Source organism: Syzygium oleosum, unplaced genomic scaffold (assembly GCF_021117445.2).
Source record: "Syzygium oleosum isolate NSW1041296 unplaced genomic scaffold, Sole_v2.1 Sole_v2.31, whole genome shotgun sequence".
In the NCBI taxonomy this organism is placed as follows: Eukaryota; Viridiplantae; Streptophyta; class Magnoliopsida; order Myrtales; family Myrtaceae; genus Syzygium; species Syzygium oleosum.
Window position 1 is genome coordinate 3,043,700 of NW_026607515.1, and position 19,097 is coordinate 3,062,796.

The following is a 19,097-nucleotide window of genomic DNA, read 5'->3' on the forward strand; positions in this document are numbered from 1 at the left end:
AAACCATATAAAAAATAATGGGGGTGCTATTCCCTGCAGATCAGCTACGTGCTCAGTGTTCATGAGCAGAACACTGAGTACTCTGAGCATCTATAATGCCAATGAAATTGCACAGTAAATTAGAATATATATAGACTTCCAAATAGTTTCTTGCAGGATTTAAAAGAAATTACCAAGGCCAAATGAGAACATGAGATGCACAAAGTACCTGTCATGAGAACAGGCTCCTTTTCTAAGTGAACCACGTGCAGTCATTCATTGCATCATTGGGCAACATAAAAGAGAAACATCCAGCAGGTTCAACCTAGAGAAAATCTACCATCTACCATCTTCACTTTTTACATTTTCCTTTTGCTCTTAACAAAAAGCTAAACTTTACTTAATGTTTCCTCTCAAGTTAAACTAGTCCCACAAGGATCATCCCCCAAAAATTTCGGCTATAAAGGGGAAGGGGTCAGCAATGTTTGGGGGGACAAAAAGATAAACCTCCTCAACGAAGCAATCCTATGCTGTAATTAATCGAGAACACTACCCAAGCAGCTGCATCCTCAACATCTATAAGCCCCTATTTCCTCTTTCTTCCCCAAAGTAGAAATTAGTGTGTACAAAATCTCAAAGGGTGTTCTTGGAAATAACTTCCCGGAACTGAAGAAACCACTGAGCATCCGATGTACTATCCTCCTGATGAACTTGAGGCAGCTGACTCATCAATTGCTGCTGTCCTTTGTTGTTTATAACGAACCGTGCATAGTCTATGGTCTTGATAGAGCCAGAAGAAGGCTTCGTGGCCGGCGCTGGAAGGAGAGAGACCAACACCCTTGCAACCTCATGCATTGTCGGTCGCTCTGAAGGGTAGCGCTTAGTGCACAATAGAGCAAGCTGGAATACCTTTTTCACAAGCGATATATCCATGCATGTGACAGAGACCTCAGGATCTACAGCTTCCATTACTGTGTTATTATCAGCCTTGGACAGTATCTAGACATGTGAAACGAACAAGACAGCATTAAGATATTAGATATAACTGTTCATTTTAGGACTACGGCGAGGTACACAAGAAAAGGCCGTACCATTTGAAGCAAATTAGACTCATTATCAACAGCCTTCTTCCCTGTCAAGAGCTCCAATAAGACAATACCAAAGCTGTAGACATCCGATTTTTCAGTCAGCCTAGATGTCCGGGCATACTCAGGGTCAATGTAGCCAATTGTTCCGAGCACATAAGTCGAGGCATGTGTTTTTGCAGTTGGGAGGCACTTAGCAATTCCGAAATCTGATAGGTGAGCCTTGAAATTCTCATCAAGCAGGATGTTAGAGGATTTAATGTCCCTGTGAATTATCCGAGGATTGCAATCGTGATGAAGGTACGCAAGTCCCTGTGCCGCCCCAACAGCTATTTTCAAGCGTGTCTCCCAATCAAGTTTTACCTTCTTTGGTGGTCCTATTAGAAAACAAGACGAAATTAGTCTCGAAGTTGTGTTTCCAAATTAGTCACAAAGAAAAAGGGTTTCAGTATTGGTCACCCTTTGGAGGAGTTATGCTGTCATACTATGAAAATGTCAGGATGCATCTTGTTACTAACCGGCAAACAATTAGCATGAAACAACATAATTGAACAAAAGAGTTCCAGAATTAGAGCTAACCGTGAAGAAGATCCCACAGGGAACCATTTTCCATGTAATCATAGAAAAGGAGATTTCCATAAGGAGACAATGCATAACCATGAAGGCTGACAACATTCCTGTGTCTGATACTTCCAATGGTTTCAAGCTCAGTCTCAAACTCTTGCGAATTGTGAGGATGCTGATTGTAAAGTCGCTTAATTGCTATTGGCCGGGAATTCTTCAATACACACTTGTATACTGTACTTGAAGCACCGTATCCAACAATATACTTTTCACTTAAGTTCTCAGTGATTCTCATTATATCATCTAGCGTATGGATAGCCATATCCATGTGAAGAATAACAAGTTTTGGAGGACCTAAAAAAGAGACAGGTTCAAAGGGTAAGTATCATAGGAAAGAAATGCATGAAATTTCAGTTGCTGTCCCAATGTAAATGGAATGCACATAAAATTTGATTACACTGCATGGTCGTCTTGCAATTCTTCACCGGTTGATCCGGGCGCTTGGACTTGTAAATGGTGACGATTACCATGCATAACAAAGTGAGAAATCCCACCATCGTACAAACAACTACAGTTTTGGAGAAAATTCCTGGGGCGCAAGTTATAAAGAATTGATTTATCATAAGTGTTGGACAAAAGAATGACGGCACAAAAATATCAGACGATATCAGGCCATTACCTCGGGGTTTTGGCACAGAACGGTAACATATAGAACCCACCCAATCACCACACAATAAATCATTCCCTATAAAACTGAAGCAAAATATCCATTAGTGTAACTATAACACAAAACTTGCAAGCATAAAATCTCTTGATTCTTTTACCTGTTGGGAGGAAATCGTGAAAAGTTTCGAAGAGCCGGTACAACTCCTGATAAGTTGTTGTAGGATACATTTCTGAAATACAAGCATCATGCTCAGGAAAGCTTTGAATAGAACAGTGAGGAAAAGAAGTTGAAATTTGGAATGAGAACACACAATACGGTGAGACTGAAACACTTGCTAAGTTGATCCGGAATCTCTCCATCCAGGTTATTGTTATTCAGTATTCTGTCATACAATAGCAAGGAAGACCAAGTATGACTTTGCAATTTCGCAATGTCCAAATATATATTGGAGACTCATCCAAAAATATATGCAATAAAGACATAATATGACCAATTACAAAAAATTAGCAAGGCACCCTACAGAGATACAATGTTCTGCAACTGGCTCAATTCTGCAGGAATGGTGCCAGAGAGATTGTTGAATGACATATCACTGCAAGAGAACCATTACAGTGGGTATAGGTGTGAAACGCAAAGAAAAAAATCACCGAAGAGAAAGAAAACGCTGAAAAGGAACTGACATGATCTGTATGCTCCTGAGATTCCCAAACTCTGATGGCAATGGCCCATCAAGATGATTTCTGCTTAAGTTCCTGATAAAAGCCATTGCAAAAAATTACTGCTATAAGATGAGTTCAATGAGCATAGACGACAAGAAGAATATAGCAAGCCCACAGCCTTACAGCGTGAGAAGATGCTCCAGATCACCAATAGAAGGAGGAACCACCCCTGTAAATTTGTTTTTTGAGAGATCCCTGTGATCAGAGCTACAATAAGTTCCTTGCATCAGAAGATTAACCCCCAAAGAAAATCTAACATCAAACCATACAATGTATCAAGATTGATGGTACGCCCCAGTTCAGAAGGTATGCTGCCATTAAAATTGTTTGCTGAAAGATTGCTGCAAATTGAGTCATTTTTGTCACTTAAATAGTATGGACACTTCTTTGAGTTAATCAGAACGATTGAAATACTCATACGAGTATTTTATCAGACATACAGGTAAGTCAAGCTCTCAAGATTTCTGAAACCAGAGGGAATAGAACCGCTAAGGTGATTTCCATGCACATTCCTGTGATGCAAGAAAAAGAAATAAAATCAATGGATGATCGCCATGGGTATATGTATGAATTTACATGGCAAAGCCAAAACTGCGGTGACTGAAAAACATATAATCATCTTACAATTGATTTAACGCTGTGCAAGAGCTTATATTACCAGGGATTGGTCCTTCAAGGTTATTGTTTGCAAGATTCCTAGCCATGTATCAGCATTTCACGATCAATCAGTTGATCAAAAACTTAGTAATCATAATCATAGATCAGCAAACAGAAATGACATAGGAAACTCACAACTCAAACAATTGCTCTAGCTTCCCAAGTTCTGGAGGAATAGGACCATCAAGCTGATTATCATTCAACTGCCTGGAAGAAGGCGGCATATGAAAAACTCCAGAAGTCAACCGAGTATAATCTAAAGAGTTCACATGGCAAGAAGTTTCTTACAAATAACTGAGTTTTGACATATTTCCAAGTTCTGGAGGTATCGGTCCACTAAGCTTATTCCCATGGAGATACCTGTCATACAATATGCATGAACTAAGACCTCAAGACAGAAACAAGGGCAAGATTAACAATATCCCAACAATGAACTTACAACTTTCCAGTATAGGACAGGTTTCCAAGTATTGGGGGAATTGGTCCAACTAATTCATTATCACTCAGATCTCTGCAACAAGGACATGGAATTAATAATCCTATTAAAAGAAAAAAGGGTTATTCAACAAAATCTACATTTTTTGACTATCAACAGAAAAAATGAAGTTTGAAGGTACATTGTCACTTCAGATAAAAACAGATAAATCAAAAGATTTTGAGATACGTACAGAACAGCCAGGGCCTGCATCAAACCAATAACTTCAGGAATTACTCCAGTTAGCCTATTCCCTTGCAGAGACCTGAGACAGCATATTGTTTATTCGTAGCCGTAACAAATCATAAGACTGCAATTATGTCTGGCGAACATGAAAAACTAGTTATAATGTGCAAGAGTGAAGCTTACAGGGTGGCCACTTGCAGAAAGCCAACATTGTATGGGATCTCGCCAGTTATCTGATTGTATGAAATATCCCTAAGGCAAACATCATCGTTGATTACGAATACAACCAAATAACAACGATAACAAGCCAATGAAAGAGAAAGTGACTTACAAGATCTCAAAACTAGTACAGTTACCGATGTTGTCTGGAATGGTGCCAGTCAAGTTATTGCCCCTTACATCACTAGAAATATCAGAAGCATACGGAGTAAAAGATCAATAATACGGAGTATTTTCTAAACAGAAAGCATAGAACCACCACGATTATCAGCAGCGCCAGTTATCACTTACAAATACCAAAGACCAGTCAGTTGACACATATCAGGGGATAGCATACCACTCAAAAAGTTTCCACGTAAACCCCTGTGGAATTTCAAAGCACAATGAACGTTAGTGAAAAATCAAAGACTTGCAAGTTAATAGTACCAAATCACTTCATCCAACACTACATCAGCTGAATAGCAGAATGTAACGAAAACAGACAGTTTAAATTAGTCACATTTTCAACACTTACAGATATTGCAATACTTCATTCCAGTAAATTAGCCTTGGTATCTCTCCTATAAGTTGGTTCCGAGCAAGGTCTCTGAGGCACAGAAACAAAAGATAAATGGATGAATAAGAGAGACCGGTGGCAAGAGATATAGCCCATGCATTATACAAATTGAGTACAGATCGAACTAACAGAGTTTTTAGGTTAGGAATTTGCGTAAGGGTAGAAGGAATGGGACCAGTCAACTGATTGTTCTTCAAATTTCTGCATGAAAACAGTTGATATGCAGTGATCAGCGTGACTTCATCTAAATCCTACAGTATATGTACCAAATGGCATCATTGCAACCATTACTCACAGAAGCTCGAGTTGCTTAAGCTTAGAGATCGAGTATGGAATGTCTCCATAAAGCAAATTATCAGATAGATCCCTGCAATTCAAATTCAATTAAACTAATGAGCATCACATATTTAGATGACAATATAAAAATAATCACGAGGAAGACAGACGTTTCATACAAGTACACCAGAAGAGAACAGTCTCCTATTTCATCAGGGATTTGGCCTGTCAACTCGTTACCCTGTAACTCGCTGCCGTTAATAAAAAAAAATGAGAATCTAAGTGAGGAAAAGATAGCGAAACTGTTTGATGCACATATAATCCAAGAGCAAACTAAAATAGTGAAAAGAACACGTCATACATTGACTCCAAGTTTCTCAAATCCCCAATGGCCGGTGAAATTTCGCCTCCTAGGTTTAGGTTAGATAGATTCCTTCAGCAACGAAACCATAACCACAGTAGACGCATCAGAAAATCTCTTACACATATAAATATTCATCAGCGTCATTCTTCAGCTAAAACACAGAGCAACTGCACTGCGCAAGGGAGAAGAGGAGCTCACAAGGACACGACCGAGAGGCTAACGTTGTCGCAGAGCACTCCTCGCCAAGAGCAGAAGTCGCCATTGTCCGCACCGTCCCAGCCGAGCAACACGTTAACCACGTCGCTAAAAGATGCCTTGACCGTCATCAAAGCTTTTCCTGCTTAAGTCATCAAACCGTATTACAAAGCCAATACAGAGTCGTCACACGGAAATGGTAATGGAAATCCAACGCTCGAACTAAGTGCTATCAAAATGTTCACAGGCAATAATCTACCGGCAGAGGATTATTCCTTCTTCACTTATAATATAATGATGAAAACGAGGAAACGAATGTCTCGAAAAGCAGAAAGTCGGAAGTCGGACTCTAGTCCACGCTGCACTCGACAAGTAACTAGTGAAAGCGGAGACACGAAACGCATGGCGAAACAGAGGCGTGGCAACCCAGGAACTAGCGAAGGTCAAGACAAAACATGCGCTGGAAACCTGGAGAAAGATCAGGCGTTACGAAACGAGCGCGTTCTCTGTCCAGGCGTCACGAGCTAAGCGAAGAGAGAAACGTTTTCGACGACGGAAGACACGAGCGACAGCGGCGAGAGACGGCGAGAGACGTCGAGAGAGAAGAAGGACCTTCGTCGTAGAGCGCCGAGGCGAGAGGGCAGCGGAGCGCGAGCGCGAGCGCGGCCACGACGGCGAGAGCGAGGACGAGCGGCGGAACCTTCCTTCCGCGACGGAACGCGAGGTCATCCGCCATCGGCACAACCGGAAGAGAGAATGGTGAATGGAGAAGAAGAAGAAGGAGCGGCGAGCGAAAAGGTGACTACTGGTCGTCTTCTCTGCTTCTCCGGCCTCAGCTCTCGCCGAGCCTATCCGCCAAGCGCATAGTACAGTAGAGAGAGAGAGAGAGCAGCAGGCGTTTGGCGTGAAGTGTAAGGCAGGAGTGAGCAGAGATGTTATGAAGCGTAGGGAGAGAGAGTGGGGAATGCTCATGCATTTGCTGTTGTTTTAGAGAGAGGTGGGGAGGGGGGGGCAAAAAACTAACGGCGGAGACGGGACGGAGAGGATCGCTGACGAGCCTCACCGGGCCATCATTCGTACCTTCGTTTCCCAACGCGAAACACCTCCTACGTTTTCCGATACTGCCCTTCCCCGTAACGGACCACGTGCCCCGCGTATAGCCCGTCCGCCATTATTTTTCTGCCGCAAAATTATTCATTTGCCAATTAGCCAAAAGAGAAGGGAAATTTGGATGCAGGCTGTGCAGCTGCTTCGATCACGAAGGCCCAGCATTAAAAGGACGCTGCTCCGGTTCGTATAAAGCTGTCTCTTCTTTGCTGCTGTACTCCCTCTCCCCTTAGGCTCAGCTTTATTTTTTATATTTTTTTTTATATTTTATGTTTTATGCTGAAACGGCAGAAAAGAGATTGGGGAAAAAAGAAAATCAGCGCGGGACATATATGCTCCGATGGCTAAAATGATCGTGCAGCACAGAGTGCGGAGCCACGTCCCTCCATCGGAGCCGTCTCGGGAAGCTAAGATCCATCCCCAGCCGTCGGATCTACGCGCAGCGCAGCCTCTCGCTATGGGAATAATAAAGGGGGGAAACTTTTTTGACTTATCCACGTTTTTGCCACGTTTATGTTAAAGACCAGCCAGACCAAAAAAAAAGAATTTGTTAAGTCCGTTTGGCAATTTGCCAAATAATAAAAATTTCTATTATTTTATTTCTAGAATCAATTTGAGAACAAAAATCCGTTTGTTAAAACTTTTGTGCCTAGGCACAATTTTGCAAAAAATTATTTTCAAAATCAATTTTGAAACAGAATCAAGAAACAAAAAAAAGTAGTTTCGTGATTCTGAAATAATTTTTCCATTTCTAATTCTTCTTCGTTTTCTTCTTTTTTATTTCTTTTTTCTTGGTTTGTTGTTCTTCTTCTTTCCGGCCTGCCGCCGCCTACCTCCGGCCAACCGTCAGCCACCGGCCACCGACCACCGGCCATAGGCCAGGGCTGGCGAGCGCAACTCGCCATGGCTGGGCGAGGCTCGACCTCGCCTAGATCTGGCGACGGCGAGGTCGGCAGCGAGGACCGCGACGCCCTCGCCGGCCCTGGCCCGTGGTCGGTCACCGGCGTCGGCAACCGGCCACGGCCAAGGAAGGGAAGAAAAAAAAAGAAAAAAAAAGAGAAAGAAATATTAAAAATTCAAAATATTATTAATAAAAAGAATTTTTGTGTAGTTACCAAACGCATTTCTGTTCTTTTTCTATTTTAAGAATAGAAATTTTGGGCAGTTACCAAACGTCTTCAAATGCTTAGAAATTGTTCCCGAACACAAAATAAAAAAAATCATTTCTAAGCAGAATCTGTTCTCGGGCATAGAACGGTTGTCATGCACAGCCTAAGGTCAGCCAAAATCCATCTCTCTCCTGTTTCTCTTCGTGGCACGAGGGGCATGTCCATGTCCGGGTCGCTGTAATGGCCAATTTTTCTAATCGCAGAAGCCACTCGCCAATCTCTAACTTCTGACCTGTTGGTAAACTTGTGAATAAATTGAAGTGGGGGGAGTAATTGAAGTTGACATTTTTTCTCTGTGCAATCAATAATTACTTTGACTTTAACTCTCGTAGAGAATTAACTTTCGTGCAATCATTTAATGAAACAAAATCGTACCATGAGAAATAGATATAGACATATGCATATAATGGCTGATTCTATTTTCTTCGCTACGTTTGTTCGTATACATTTAATTTTGAAGGAAAAAAAAAATGGGATAGTCAGACTTAGATCATGGGGCAATACTTGATTTTGTTCCAAAGGGCACGATACTTGGGAACAATTTTGTCCTAAAAGGTTTGATACATCAAAGAGGTTATACTTGTTATATTAGGTAGATACAACATTGAAAATTATATCTAAATAGTCACGACCCTTACTTATTAACACACTCGTTCACTTCATTAGGTTTTGTAATGGACCAAAGGAAACTTGAAAATAAATAATGACGAATTCATATTTGTCCCTTTCTTCATCTCCATCATGCTATATTTCTTTCGAATTTATGGACATTGTTGAAAATACCTTGAAGTGCGTCAATATCGTGTTCCCATGGTTTCATTGTATCATGAAATTAGTATCTCCAATTGAAACGTTCGCACAATAGCGAGGAAAAATAACTATTTTGAAGAAAGTTTCCTGTAGTGCGTTGCCTCAATCTATATTCCGATGTTTTCTTCTTTCGAATGCAATCTTCTTCATTTTCTATTCTAAATTTGATTTACATTTTATGTTTGTAACCTTATTCCACAACCTGCATGCCCTCCTAAGTCCTAATGGAAAAAAAAAGGGATCTTGTGCTTGCTTAACAACACAAAGAATGGCCATGTACTCTGAATGGTAAATTATAAACATTCATATTTAATTATAATTAATATTGTATGTCAATAAATTTTAACTCATCAATTAAAACCATATGAACATATAGAAGAAAATGCATGAAAAAGAAAAATGCTACCCGTCACACGAACTTAGTAAGCATTAATCGAGGCATTTTAATAATAGCCGATTTCAAACAATGAATTTGTATCTCGTCAACTAGTAAATCACTTTGTTCGGTTGAGCAATATTGTATCCGACACAGCATCTGTCTCTTTTCTTCCGGCGCTGTGTCGTGTTAGGGCCTGTTTGGTAACCGGTCAAATAGTACTTGAACAAAAGAAGAACAGAAATCCGTTTGGTAAATTTTTTGTTTCCGAGCACAAATTTATTCTCAAAATTAGCTTTGGAACATAATCAAGAATTAAAAAAAATTGATTCTTGATTCTAGGAACAAGAATCAGAACATCGAAGAGAATATTTTTTTTCCTTTTTCTTATTTCCTTCTTAGCTGTGACCGGTTCTTCTTCTTTCCTGGCCGATGGTTAGCGACCGGCCACAGATCAGGGCTAATGAGGGCGAGGGCTGGACCCTCACTAGCAAGGGTGGGCCTCGCCTATGTCCAGCGACCTGGCCATGGGTCATGGAAGGAGAAGAAAAAAAATATCTATTAAAAAATTTAAAATGTTATTAATAAAGAGAAATTTTGTGCCATTACCAAACTCATTTCTGTTCTTTTTTTATTTTAAGAATAAAAAAATTTTGCCATTATCAAATGCCATCAAATGCTCAGAAATTATTTTCGAAAATATAATATTTACCAAACGTACCCTGAGTGAGTTTTGCATGAGCTTGTGCGAATCCCAACAAATCGAGACGCAAGTTCCTGGGAATTTCGTTCCGGTGCCGGCGAACGAACTCCGCCGGGAAGACAGTCTGTCCCGCAGACGCACGCGACGCGAAACCTCCACTGCCGGGACGACGCGTGGCGAGATTTCAGGGGACCTGACAGAGACAGTAAAAGGTCGCAGGTCGCGGCCCCCAAAAGCATGAAGGACACAGGCGGCGACTTATTCAAACTCGCCGGAGGCACGCCGTCAGCCGCAGCCGACCCGAGAATGTGGGCCCCGAGGGCGGAGAGAGAGAGAGAGAGAGAAAGACTGCGACACTGCATTTAATTTTAAATATCGGGGTCCCTCAAAAAAGATGGGCCTCTTTGATGTGATGTTGGCTTTCCATCGTGTCAGCGTGGCTTTTCTTTTGAATTGTTTTTTTCTGCTCTTTTCCTTATTTCAACGGTTTTATTATTAAATTAAATAAATTAATCTGAGAATTTAATGTTGTTGTTGTGCGGGAAAAGGTCGTAAGAAGAACTCTGGAAAAGTAATCATTGAGGTGAGATTCACCGGTTGTCTTATCCCCGGAGCCGTATTTCCACGTGGACTAAACCGGAGATTCCAAGTTCCCATAAAAAGTAAAACGTCGTTAATATCTGCAACTAATGTCCTTTTGACGAATATTTTATCGAGTCAAAAAATTCAATTAATTATCTAACGAGCGTCTGTAACCAATCGCTGATAGTATTTCCTTAATAATCGCTTGATCATGGGATTTGCTTGGGATTAGTTGTTATGACTTGGCAAGCTTTTGTATTATGTGTACTCTTTAAACTTTTAATTCCATTAATTTTTGTGAATTTTTGCTATTTACCGAAAAAGAGTCACAAAAAATTTCGAACCATACCTATTGTAACATATTCACCTTGAACTTTTTTTATGACATTAAAAATTTCAAAACATGTCAACTATAACATATTTACCCTTAACTCTTTTATGTGACACAAAAAAATAAAAACTTGTACTTATGTAATACATTTATCCAATTGAAGGTTTCGTTGGATGAATTTTGAATCAAAACAACGTCGTTTTTATTTCACTCAAATCATGTGAGCGTTATGTCAATATTATTTACTTTCTAACGTCCATATGGGCAATTTTTCACGATTCTTGTTTACAAAATTTTGACGAATGATAAACGTGTTATACAGGTATGAGTTTATAATTTTTTATATCACAAAAAATATTTAGGATAAATTTTATTATAATGAATATAATTTAGAGTTTTTAATGGCTTTTGTAATAAAGATACTGAGCATTGCAAGGTCTGTTTTTATATTTTTCGTGGCCAGTTTGCTTCCTGCTTCTGTGTGTAAGGATAATGATTATTCTTTTGTTTTTATGTGCGAAGGGGAAGTAGATCAGTAATTACACCTGTCCGCTGGTGCTGTTTGGATGGCAATTTGACGGGCGGTCAAAAGTCAAAAGAGAAGGTCCGCCGAGCGTGACCAGACAAAAACAGTGTTCCGTTCCATTACAGCGGTACAAACCGCCAAGCCAAGGCCCAACACAACACGAAACCGGAACGAGATTATGCGCGAACGAACGGCGAAGGAAACGAAAGATTGGGTTGGGGGGGGGGGGGGGGGGGGGGGCCACCAGCGCTTTGCACAGAGAGGGGGAATTGAAGACGGGATTGATTATACGCATCATAGGACCCGTGAGTGGGGCTATCAGCTACCTCCCTCCTCCCCCACCCTACACGTTTACACTGCTTCTAGGTCCTTTGCATTATGCAGTTACTATTATTGAAAAAAGTGATGAAAATCATGTCGCTTCTTTACTTTTCGCAACAAATAACGCTCCTCCATATTTGAGAATTTACACAATTATCTTCCTCGCACTTTACGATAGATATTAAGTTCCATCTCTTGCCTACACATCAAATCGTTGCTTCAAACGGCCGTGGCCGCTCTTTCACCTCACTTGAGAGGCTTATTCAGTCGGTCGCACCCGCTCCCACGTCTCCCCTCTCCACCACGAGTGCCACCGTTGCTGTTTCGGAGGCCATCGCCGCCTCAAATCGTAGGCTGGTGACGGTTGTTGCGCTAACTCAAGGCTAGGTTGAGGTCAAACAAAATATACTTGCTGGCCATGACCACCGTGGCTAAGCTATGTGTAATGGATAATTATCTTTTAAAAATTGTTAAGTAATTAATTTAAGAAAGTTTCACAAATTTTAGATGCACTATGTGTAATGGATAATTATCTTTTCAAAATTGGATAGTTTTGAATAAAATAAACTTAATAAGCGATTAGGAGCAATAGTTACTGATGTATATTTTTATTTGTAAAAGGGTGGAAAGTGGCGGGCCCTAGTGACTCTTTCCAAGCATTCTCGTAAGGAGTTTACCCTCGTAAAGGAATGTTGAGTTTAAATCCTAGTTATTTCAGACAATCACCGATCTAAAGGTCAAAGGTTAGCAAATTCGTTCTCGCAATCCTATCAAGATGCTTGCAATTCAAAAATTTATGCTTGGCACTGAAAAAGGGAGGAAAATCTCTTTCGCTAGATATCCCTCGCGATCTTCTTCTTTTTCTAAAGTAGGAAATCAAGTCTGATTGTGCCCGAGAGGCTAGAAATATAGATGCAAAAAAAAAATGAAAACCCGAAGTTTCAGCTCGGGTTATTTGAGAGTCAGGTAGAGTTTGAGTCAGCGAGAACACGCATCTCTTATGGGATTGGGTTGGGTTGGGTAGCATGGAAATCCGACCCGATCCATTGACACCCCTGCTTGGCAAGATTAGTTGTTCAAATATTTGCTCGTGATGCAAATCAAACTACCGACTCCACGGAAGATACTTCATATTCAACTAATTATTAGTTTTCAATCTCACGTCATGCGTGCGTAAGATTAGTTTTCATTTCTTGTGAAACATAATGACTCCATAGGAGAATTCATAATTTAAAATGAGAGAAGCATTCTAAAGTTCCCATTGGATGCAAGGATGAAGTTGGTTCTTTCATTTCCAAGAACAATTAAGAAATTTTGTCGAGTTACATATTCTTAGTGGAAATTAAATAGTTAGACTTCTTAATTTCGCCTTTTATTCTTCTGTTTTTCTATTCAAAGCTACAATTAGTCTACATTTGGTAGTCGGGATGATTGAAAAGAGACGATCCTATGCGATGCCACGAAACATATCCACGTGTTGCCCATCACATGCCTTAAAAACATCACGTGCAACACGTGTCTTTTCCGATCATAATTTATAATTATTATTTGCATGTGGAAGTACGATAAAATATTCACAACATCCCATAGAGTAACCTTATTAACAACACCCTCTCGCTTCTGCAAATTTTCAAAATTGCCCATAATTTTGTAAAAAATTACCAAGATACCTCTGTGATGCCTAGTTTTGCCATTTTCACATTTTTCCCCTTCAAGATACAATGCAGCCTTTTAGCAATACTTCAAACACATTTTAGGCATGTGGGAAGCTTTTTTTCGAGTCAAACAATCACAATGGCTTAACACACAATTATTGAAACTTAAATACCCATAGAGTAAAATCTAGACTAAATGAACAAAAAATCAATCAACAGAATTCAAGAATACTAAGTAGATCATTCTGACTTAATCCATAGAGTTTTCACTTATCTTTAATGAAGCTTTTAACAAGCAAAGCCTTTAATCACCTTGAAATCAATATAGACACTAAGATTAACAACCCCCGTTCTTTAGAAGACAACAAAGCTGGTTTGATAAAAGAAAGCGAAGTCCATGAATAAAACTAATATGACACTAGATTGAAAGTGAGAGTTTAGACTTCGATTGGGTTGAGTAAAACTGGAATGGGAAAATTTGAACTTGAAGATGTTAAAAAGATGGAGTTGCATATTTCAAAAGAGGAAATGGTTATATCTCTCTCTTGTCTTTCTCTTTTACTCTTTATCGAAGAACAAATTTAACTCACATTTATCAACTTGGGTTAAAAACAACGATATCAATAAACTAGAGTTAGTAATATATGTAAAGTTACGTGGGTTAAAAACAATATGTCATGCATGAGGTCATCTTATAAGCAGGTTCAATGGATTCAATCAAGAGCGTGTGGTTGAGGTGAGAATTAAGACATTTGTTCAGGTAAAAGAGGTAACAAATGATATGTTCAGTTCTCAAGAGCGAGGTAAAAGACCATATCCTCTTATTTTCTTTCTCTTCCTCTTCCGTAGCTCTTTTTTACGTTGAAGCTTTGCGACTTCTCCATACAACTCTTTTTCCACGAAGACCGACGAAAGAGTGGAAGTTGTTTCTCCTCCATAGCTCTCTAGTTCATTCTTTTTGTCTTGCTGGATTTGACATTCACTAGTTGATCTATCTGGACGATGTCTCTATAACTCGTCTACATTTTTTATTATAGTCAAAATTGTGACTTTAGAATGCCGCAGTGATCTCCTTCACTATTTATGGTTTAGATCACCTAATAATCATGGCTTGATTGCTGGAGATTGTCTTTGTTTGTGTATGTGTGGTTAGTAGTGAATCTCGAGTGATTCTAACCATCTCCATTTGTGCATTTTCATATTAATTTATACCGACAAACACTTCCCACCAAACAATGGAATTGATATGATGCGAAAATATCTGACTTTATAATTGTGATTCACCAAATAGTTTATAGAATATAGCAAAATTCCTGGATTCTATGTCCCACCCTATCCAATGCTTGCTTCTTATGATTTTTTTAAAAAAATTTATTGCTAAAACACTTTCATGCTAGTTGACAATTTTTATAATTTTTTTGAGTTTTTGATTTTTTTCCCTTCTAAATCTGACGAGGGCCGCGGAGACCGGGATGACCAGCGGCAACGAGAGGCGACCAATGATTCAAGTTAATAAATTATATCTATCACAATAAAAGTTAATAAGTTAAGTAGTTCGATATGAGTTTGTTAAATGGGGGTTGAACATGGGTTTATTGCAAACCAATATAGACCCATGTAAAATTAGGCTTTAATGTTGCAAACCCATTTTGACTCATTTTTAAATTTTAAGTGACCCATATTCAACCCGGACTCACTAAAACCGAGTTAATAAATAGGTTTGTGATCCATATTGCCACCTCCAGCGCCATGTCAACATTATTTGTTTTATTGCATTCATGTAGGCAGATTTTTAATGGTTCTCATTGACAGAATTTTAATGGAGGGTAAACGTGTCACACGAGTTACAAGTTTAGAATTTTTGGTGTCACAGAAAAAAGTTTAGGTTCTATAAGGCTGCAATGATTTTTTCTTTTGGTCGCTACGAGGCTGCAATAATTTCTTCGGCGATCTTTCTTTGAAGAGCTGGTCAGTGGTTATCGTCAATAATACGGGCCATGGATTTCGTCGATCGTTTGGACCAATTCCTCCTCGTTGGTCTCTCTCTTTTTCTTCAAAACATCAATTTGGGCTTTCACAACAAGAAAAGCCCGCGAGTACGGTCCGGTCCTCTGGCCCACGACACTCCGGAATCGCATATTCGCGCCACCCTTTTGGAACTCATCACCCCTCCTGCAGTTGACACGTGTCGCCGCTTGCATCTGCTCGATCGCCCATCATCATCGCCACCATCCAACGAAGCGTGCTCGCCACAGGTTCTTACACCCCACCTAATTCCCTCAACCTTGGGGAAAATAAAAGGGAAAAGCGGTTGACGGTCATCCGTCACTCCGCAGAGAAGTAGTGGAGCTCCTTCGCTCTGCTCGAGCTCGTCATCCATGGCGTCGATTTTGAATCTAGCAGGCGCAGGGCTTTTGTCGTCGGTGGCGGCGCCGGGGCGGAGCAGGGACGGAGGATTCGCCGGTGCGGTCGGGAGCGCGAGGACGAGACGCGTGGTGTCGGTGAGGGCGGAGGCTCAGGCCATAAACCCCGAGATCAGGAAGAGCGAGGAGAAGGTCGTGGACTCCGTCGTCGTGGCCGAGCTCTCGAAGCCCCTCACTGCTTATTGTAGGTAGGTCGCCGATGTGGCTTTCGATTTTGAAGCTCACCGTTTCGAGTTCGTTTCGCTTTCCTCGCTTTTGGTGTATGGTTTTGCGCAAGTGCGGTGGAGTTATTCCTGGACAAGGTTGGTGTGATTAGCAGTTACTCTCGTGGACCTGTTCCGGCACTTGCGTCGGCTGATTGTGAATGAAACCGCGCATTTGAATTGGCCCTTGCAAGAGAGAGGAAATTGCGTCGGTTCATTCTAATAGTCCGAGTCAATTACATCACAGAAAAGCGTGGGAGGGACCTGTAATCCGACACTGTACATGACGTGATGAAAGATAGACATCACATGTTTGTTATTTCACCGAAATTAGCTATGTCTATCCAGCTGTTCAACTAACTTGGAATATGATTATATTTCCGCTGCTACATGCTGTCGTGGCAAATTACCCACGGAGGAGAGACATGACTAATTGTGAAAATGAAATGTAAGCATTCTCTTCATCTGCATTGATGAATGGCTGGTGAATGGTGTCACTATCCCTAATTGCTCAAGTGCGAGTTCGTTTTCTGGAATGGGGATAATGCATACTCTGGAGGTGCATTTGGTATGTGGGAGTGGAATGCGGGATGGATGGATGGAAATGGGCGTGAAGATGGACAGCATTATTGAATTCGGTCGCGGTCGTAACTCGTAAGAGGAAAGATAGAGAGAAATTTCAATCTTCCTATCGGTTTAATCATCTCGATATTGTTATGGAACGAGGGGAAATTTACCTTCTCGATTTACTGTATGAAGGACTTCTCTTGGGAATCTAAGGGCATAGTAAACTGCATTAAACTATGTATGTGAACGATTAAGATCAGTTGATCCAAGTGGACTCCATTGGCATTGTTTATAGAAACTCAGTGATTTCATCTGGTGGATAGTAAGTCATATCTTGATGAAGTCAAGAAATCTGCTTCAAACAGAAGTGACAATTTTAGCATAATGCGTCCTCCTTATGAGTCTTTTGTTTTTATCAATTTCTTTTGCTTGGAAGGAAGATCGTTTTAGTATAGTACTTTCCTGCATACGTTTCTTGGATTGGTTGTGACGCTTGTGCAGGACGGCTTAATGACTAGGGATTTACCGACTTTATTGCACTGTGTCGGTTCACAGATAATTGGTTGAAGCAATGTCTGAGAATTTTGTGCTTTTACTGGGGACATGTGAACTAAAGAACTCCTATACATTCTCAGGCTGAATCATGGTGTGTAAATTACGTCATGAAATACGTCTTCTGTTGTATGATGTCTCATATTGTAACTCATCTCGTGTTTCCTCGGTTTTTAAACTTGATTGCAGATGCTGGAGATCTGGTACTTTCCCCCTCTGTGATGGGAGCCATGTGAAGCACAACAAAGCTACCGGGGACAATGTTGGTCCTTTGCTGTTGAAGAAGCAAAAAGAGTAGATTTTACTGTATTCATAAGGCCAAATTTGGCATGTTAAGCTGAAAGTCTGAATTTTGAGCGTGAGGTGAATCTTGTCTGTCATACTACAGAACAGATTGAGTTGCTGCTCCCTTAATGAATAAACTGAATCGTTGATCGTTTAGTTGATGTTTTCTTTCTTAAGTTTGTTTGCATATTATTTATGCCATGACTTTTGAAGCTGGAGGGTTACCCCACTATTACTGCCATATCTCTAATCCGATGGCCCTCTGTTTTTTTTTTTTTTGGTCGGAGGTTTTGAGGTCCTTTCAATTGATGATTTTGTGCCATGTTGTAATGGTACTTGCCCTTTTTAAGCTCGCGTATATCTCTCCTTCACAGGTTAGTCTCGTGGTTAATGTATCTAAGTTTTATGTTCCTGCTATCTATGATGCTTTTACCCTTGCTGCATGTTTATCAAATTGATAGAATTATCGAATCTACTCTTTGATATTATTTGACTCCACTTAGCGAGCTGCAAGCACCTCTTCCTTGTTGCTTACTTGAACTTTGGCTAAACTGGGTTGCCAAGCTCAAATGGAAGTAATACCCCTGGCTATGGTTTTCCTAGTTAGAAATACCATTATGTTCTCAGAGAATCGGTCGAAGCTCATCAGTCCACGGACGCGAGTTTCTCAGCAGACATCCAAGCATGTACTGTGGGGGATGAATTTGAAACTGGTATTGCTTTTGCTGCTATCCTCTGGTGTAATTGCTTTCACGTTGCTGTCGATTAACGTTGGATTTGGTGGTCGGTAGAATCCACCAGGTACATGTTGCTATCATGGAGCAAGAGGAAAAATGTTCTCTGGCTTGGAGATTACTGAGAAATCTCACATCTAATTCGTTAATATTTGTGTGCATAGGTATTTCTGTTCCAAAAACTTAGTTTGCTGCTTTAAGATTATCTGAGCCGTTGGTACGAGAAGAAAGAAAAATTGTACGCAGGTAATTTTTGTTCGTCAATGAAGTTATCATCTGTCCTTTTTCTTAGGCCTAGGAAGTGGGAGCTTATCTTGGCCAGCAGCTTGCTAGAACTGCCAGGCCTAAGGTGCCAAATCAGCGGTTCGAGCGAGTTAGTTTTTTACTTCTTAGGCCTGGTTCGTCCAGTTAGGCCTAGTAAGAACAATACTCTTTTTCTTTTTTTAAACTTTTTAGTTATGAGTAAGCTTTTGTATTGATATTCTCATCCATCCCGACATGGACGAGCTCGTCCATCTCCGAGGTACAAGTTGGGAATGATTACATTTTGCGCCCCGGGTTTTTGGAAGTGTGGCTGCTCAGCTCTTGATTCACCTTTTGCAACTTGCCCCTTGATATGTTTCGGCAATGTGCCTTCTGATGTTGACTCCACTTAAAAATTTCTCACATATCTAACTTCGTTACTAGTTGTGGAAGGCATGGCCACATATCAACTATGTATGGCAGGAAAAGTATAGAAACACATGCAACCGGAGCACATTGCAAATATGAATTGTCAGGGGAAATTTGCGATAACCCTAGAAATTTGGAG

The 19,097-nt window shown here is 40.5% G+C and overlaps 2 protein-coding genes across 3 annotated transcripts; one reads left to right on the forward strand and one right to left on the reverse strand.

Moving 5' to 3' along the window:
* Window positions 1–303: 303 nt before the first annotated feature.
* On the reverse strand, window positions 304–6,879 carry LOC115683251 (LRR receptor-like serine/threonine-protein kinase ERL1). Of its 2 annotated transcripts, XM_056304332.1 has the most exons (27): window positions 6,555–6,879; window positions 5,946–6,084; window positions 5,745–5,816; window positions 5,563–5,634; window positions 5,403–5,474; window positions 5,237–5,308; window positions 5,066–5,137; window positions 4,843–4,914; window positions 4,664–4,735; window positions 4,516–4,584; window positions 4,340–4,411; window positions 4,111–4,182; window positions 3,960–4,031; window positions 3,807–3,878; window positions 3,639–3,710; window positions 3,455–3,526; window positions 3,284–3,355; window positions 3,138–3,209; window positions 2,976–3,047; window positions 2,816–2,887; window positions 2,606–2,677; window positions 2,453–2,524; window positions 2,308–2,381; window positions 2,086–2,217; window positions 1,644–1,982; window positions 1,071–1,441; window positions 304–978 (listed from the first exon to the last, which is right to left on the reverse strand). In XM_056304332.1, exons 1-27 carry the CDS (start codon window positions 6,676–6,678, stop codon window positions 613–615), a joined length of 2,982 nt encoding a protein of 993 aa, XP_056160307.1. In that variant the 5' UTR covers window positions 6,679–6,879; the 3' UTR covers window positions 304–612. The 2 variants fall into 2 exon arrangements, with proteins under 2 accessions (XP_056160307.1, XP_056160308.1); XM_056304333.1 differs by lacking the exon at window positions 3,807–3,878.
* Window positions 6,880–15,775: 8,896 nt separating this feature from the next.
* LOC115683249 (CDGSH iron-sulfur domain-containing protein NEET) lies at window positions 15,776–17,708 on the forward strand. The gene is made up of 2 exons (XM_030607713.2): window positions 15,776–16,133; window positions 17,457–17,708. Exons 1-2 carry the CDS (start codon window positions 15,901–15,903, stop codon window positions 17,563–17,565), a joined length of 342 nt encoding a protein of 113 aa, XP_030463573.1. The 5' UTR covers window positions 15,776–15,900; the 3' UTR covers window positions 17,566–17,708.
* The last annotated feature ends 1,389 nt before the right edge of the window (window positions 17,709–19,097 follow it).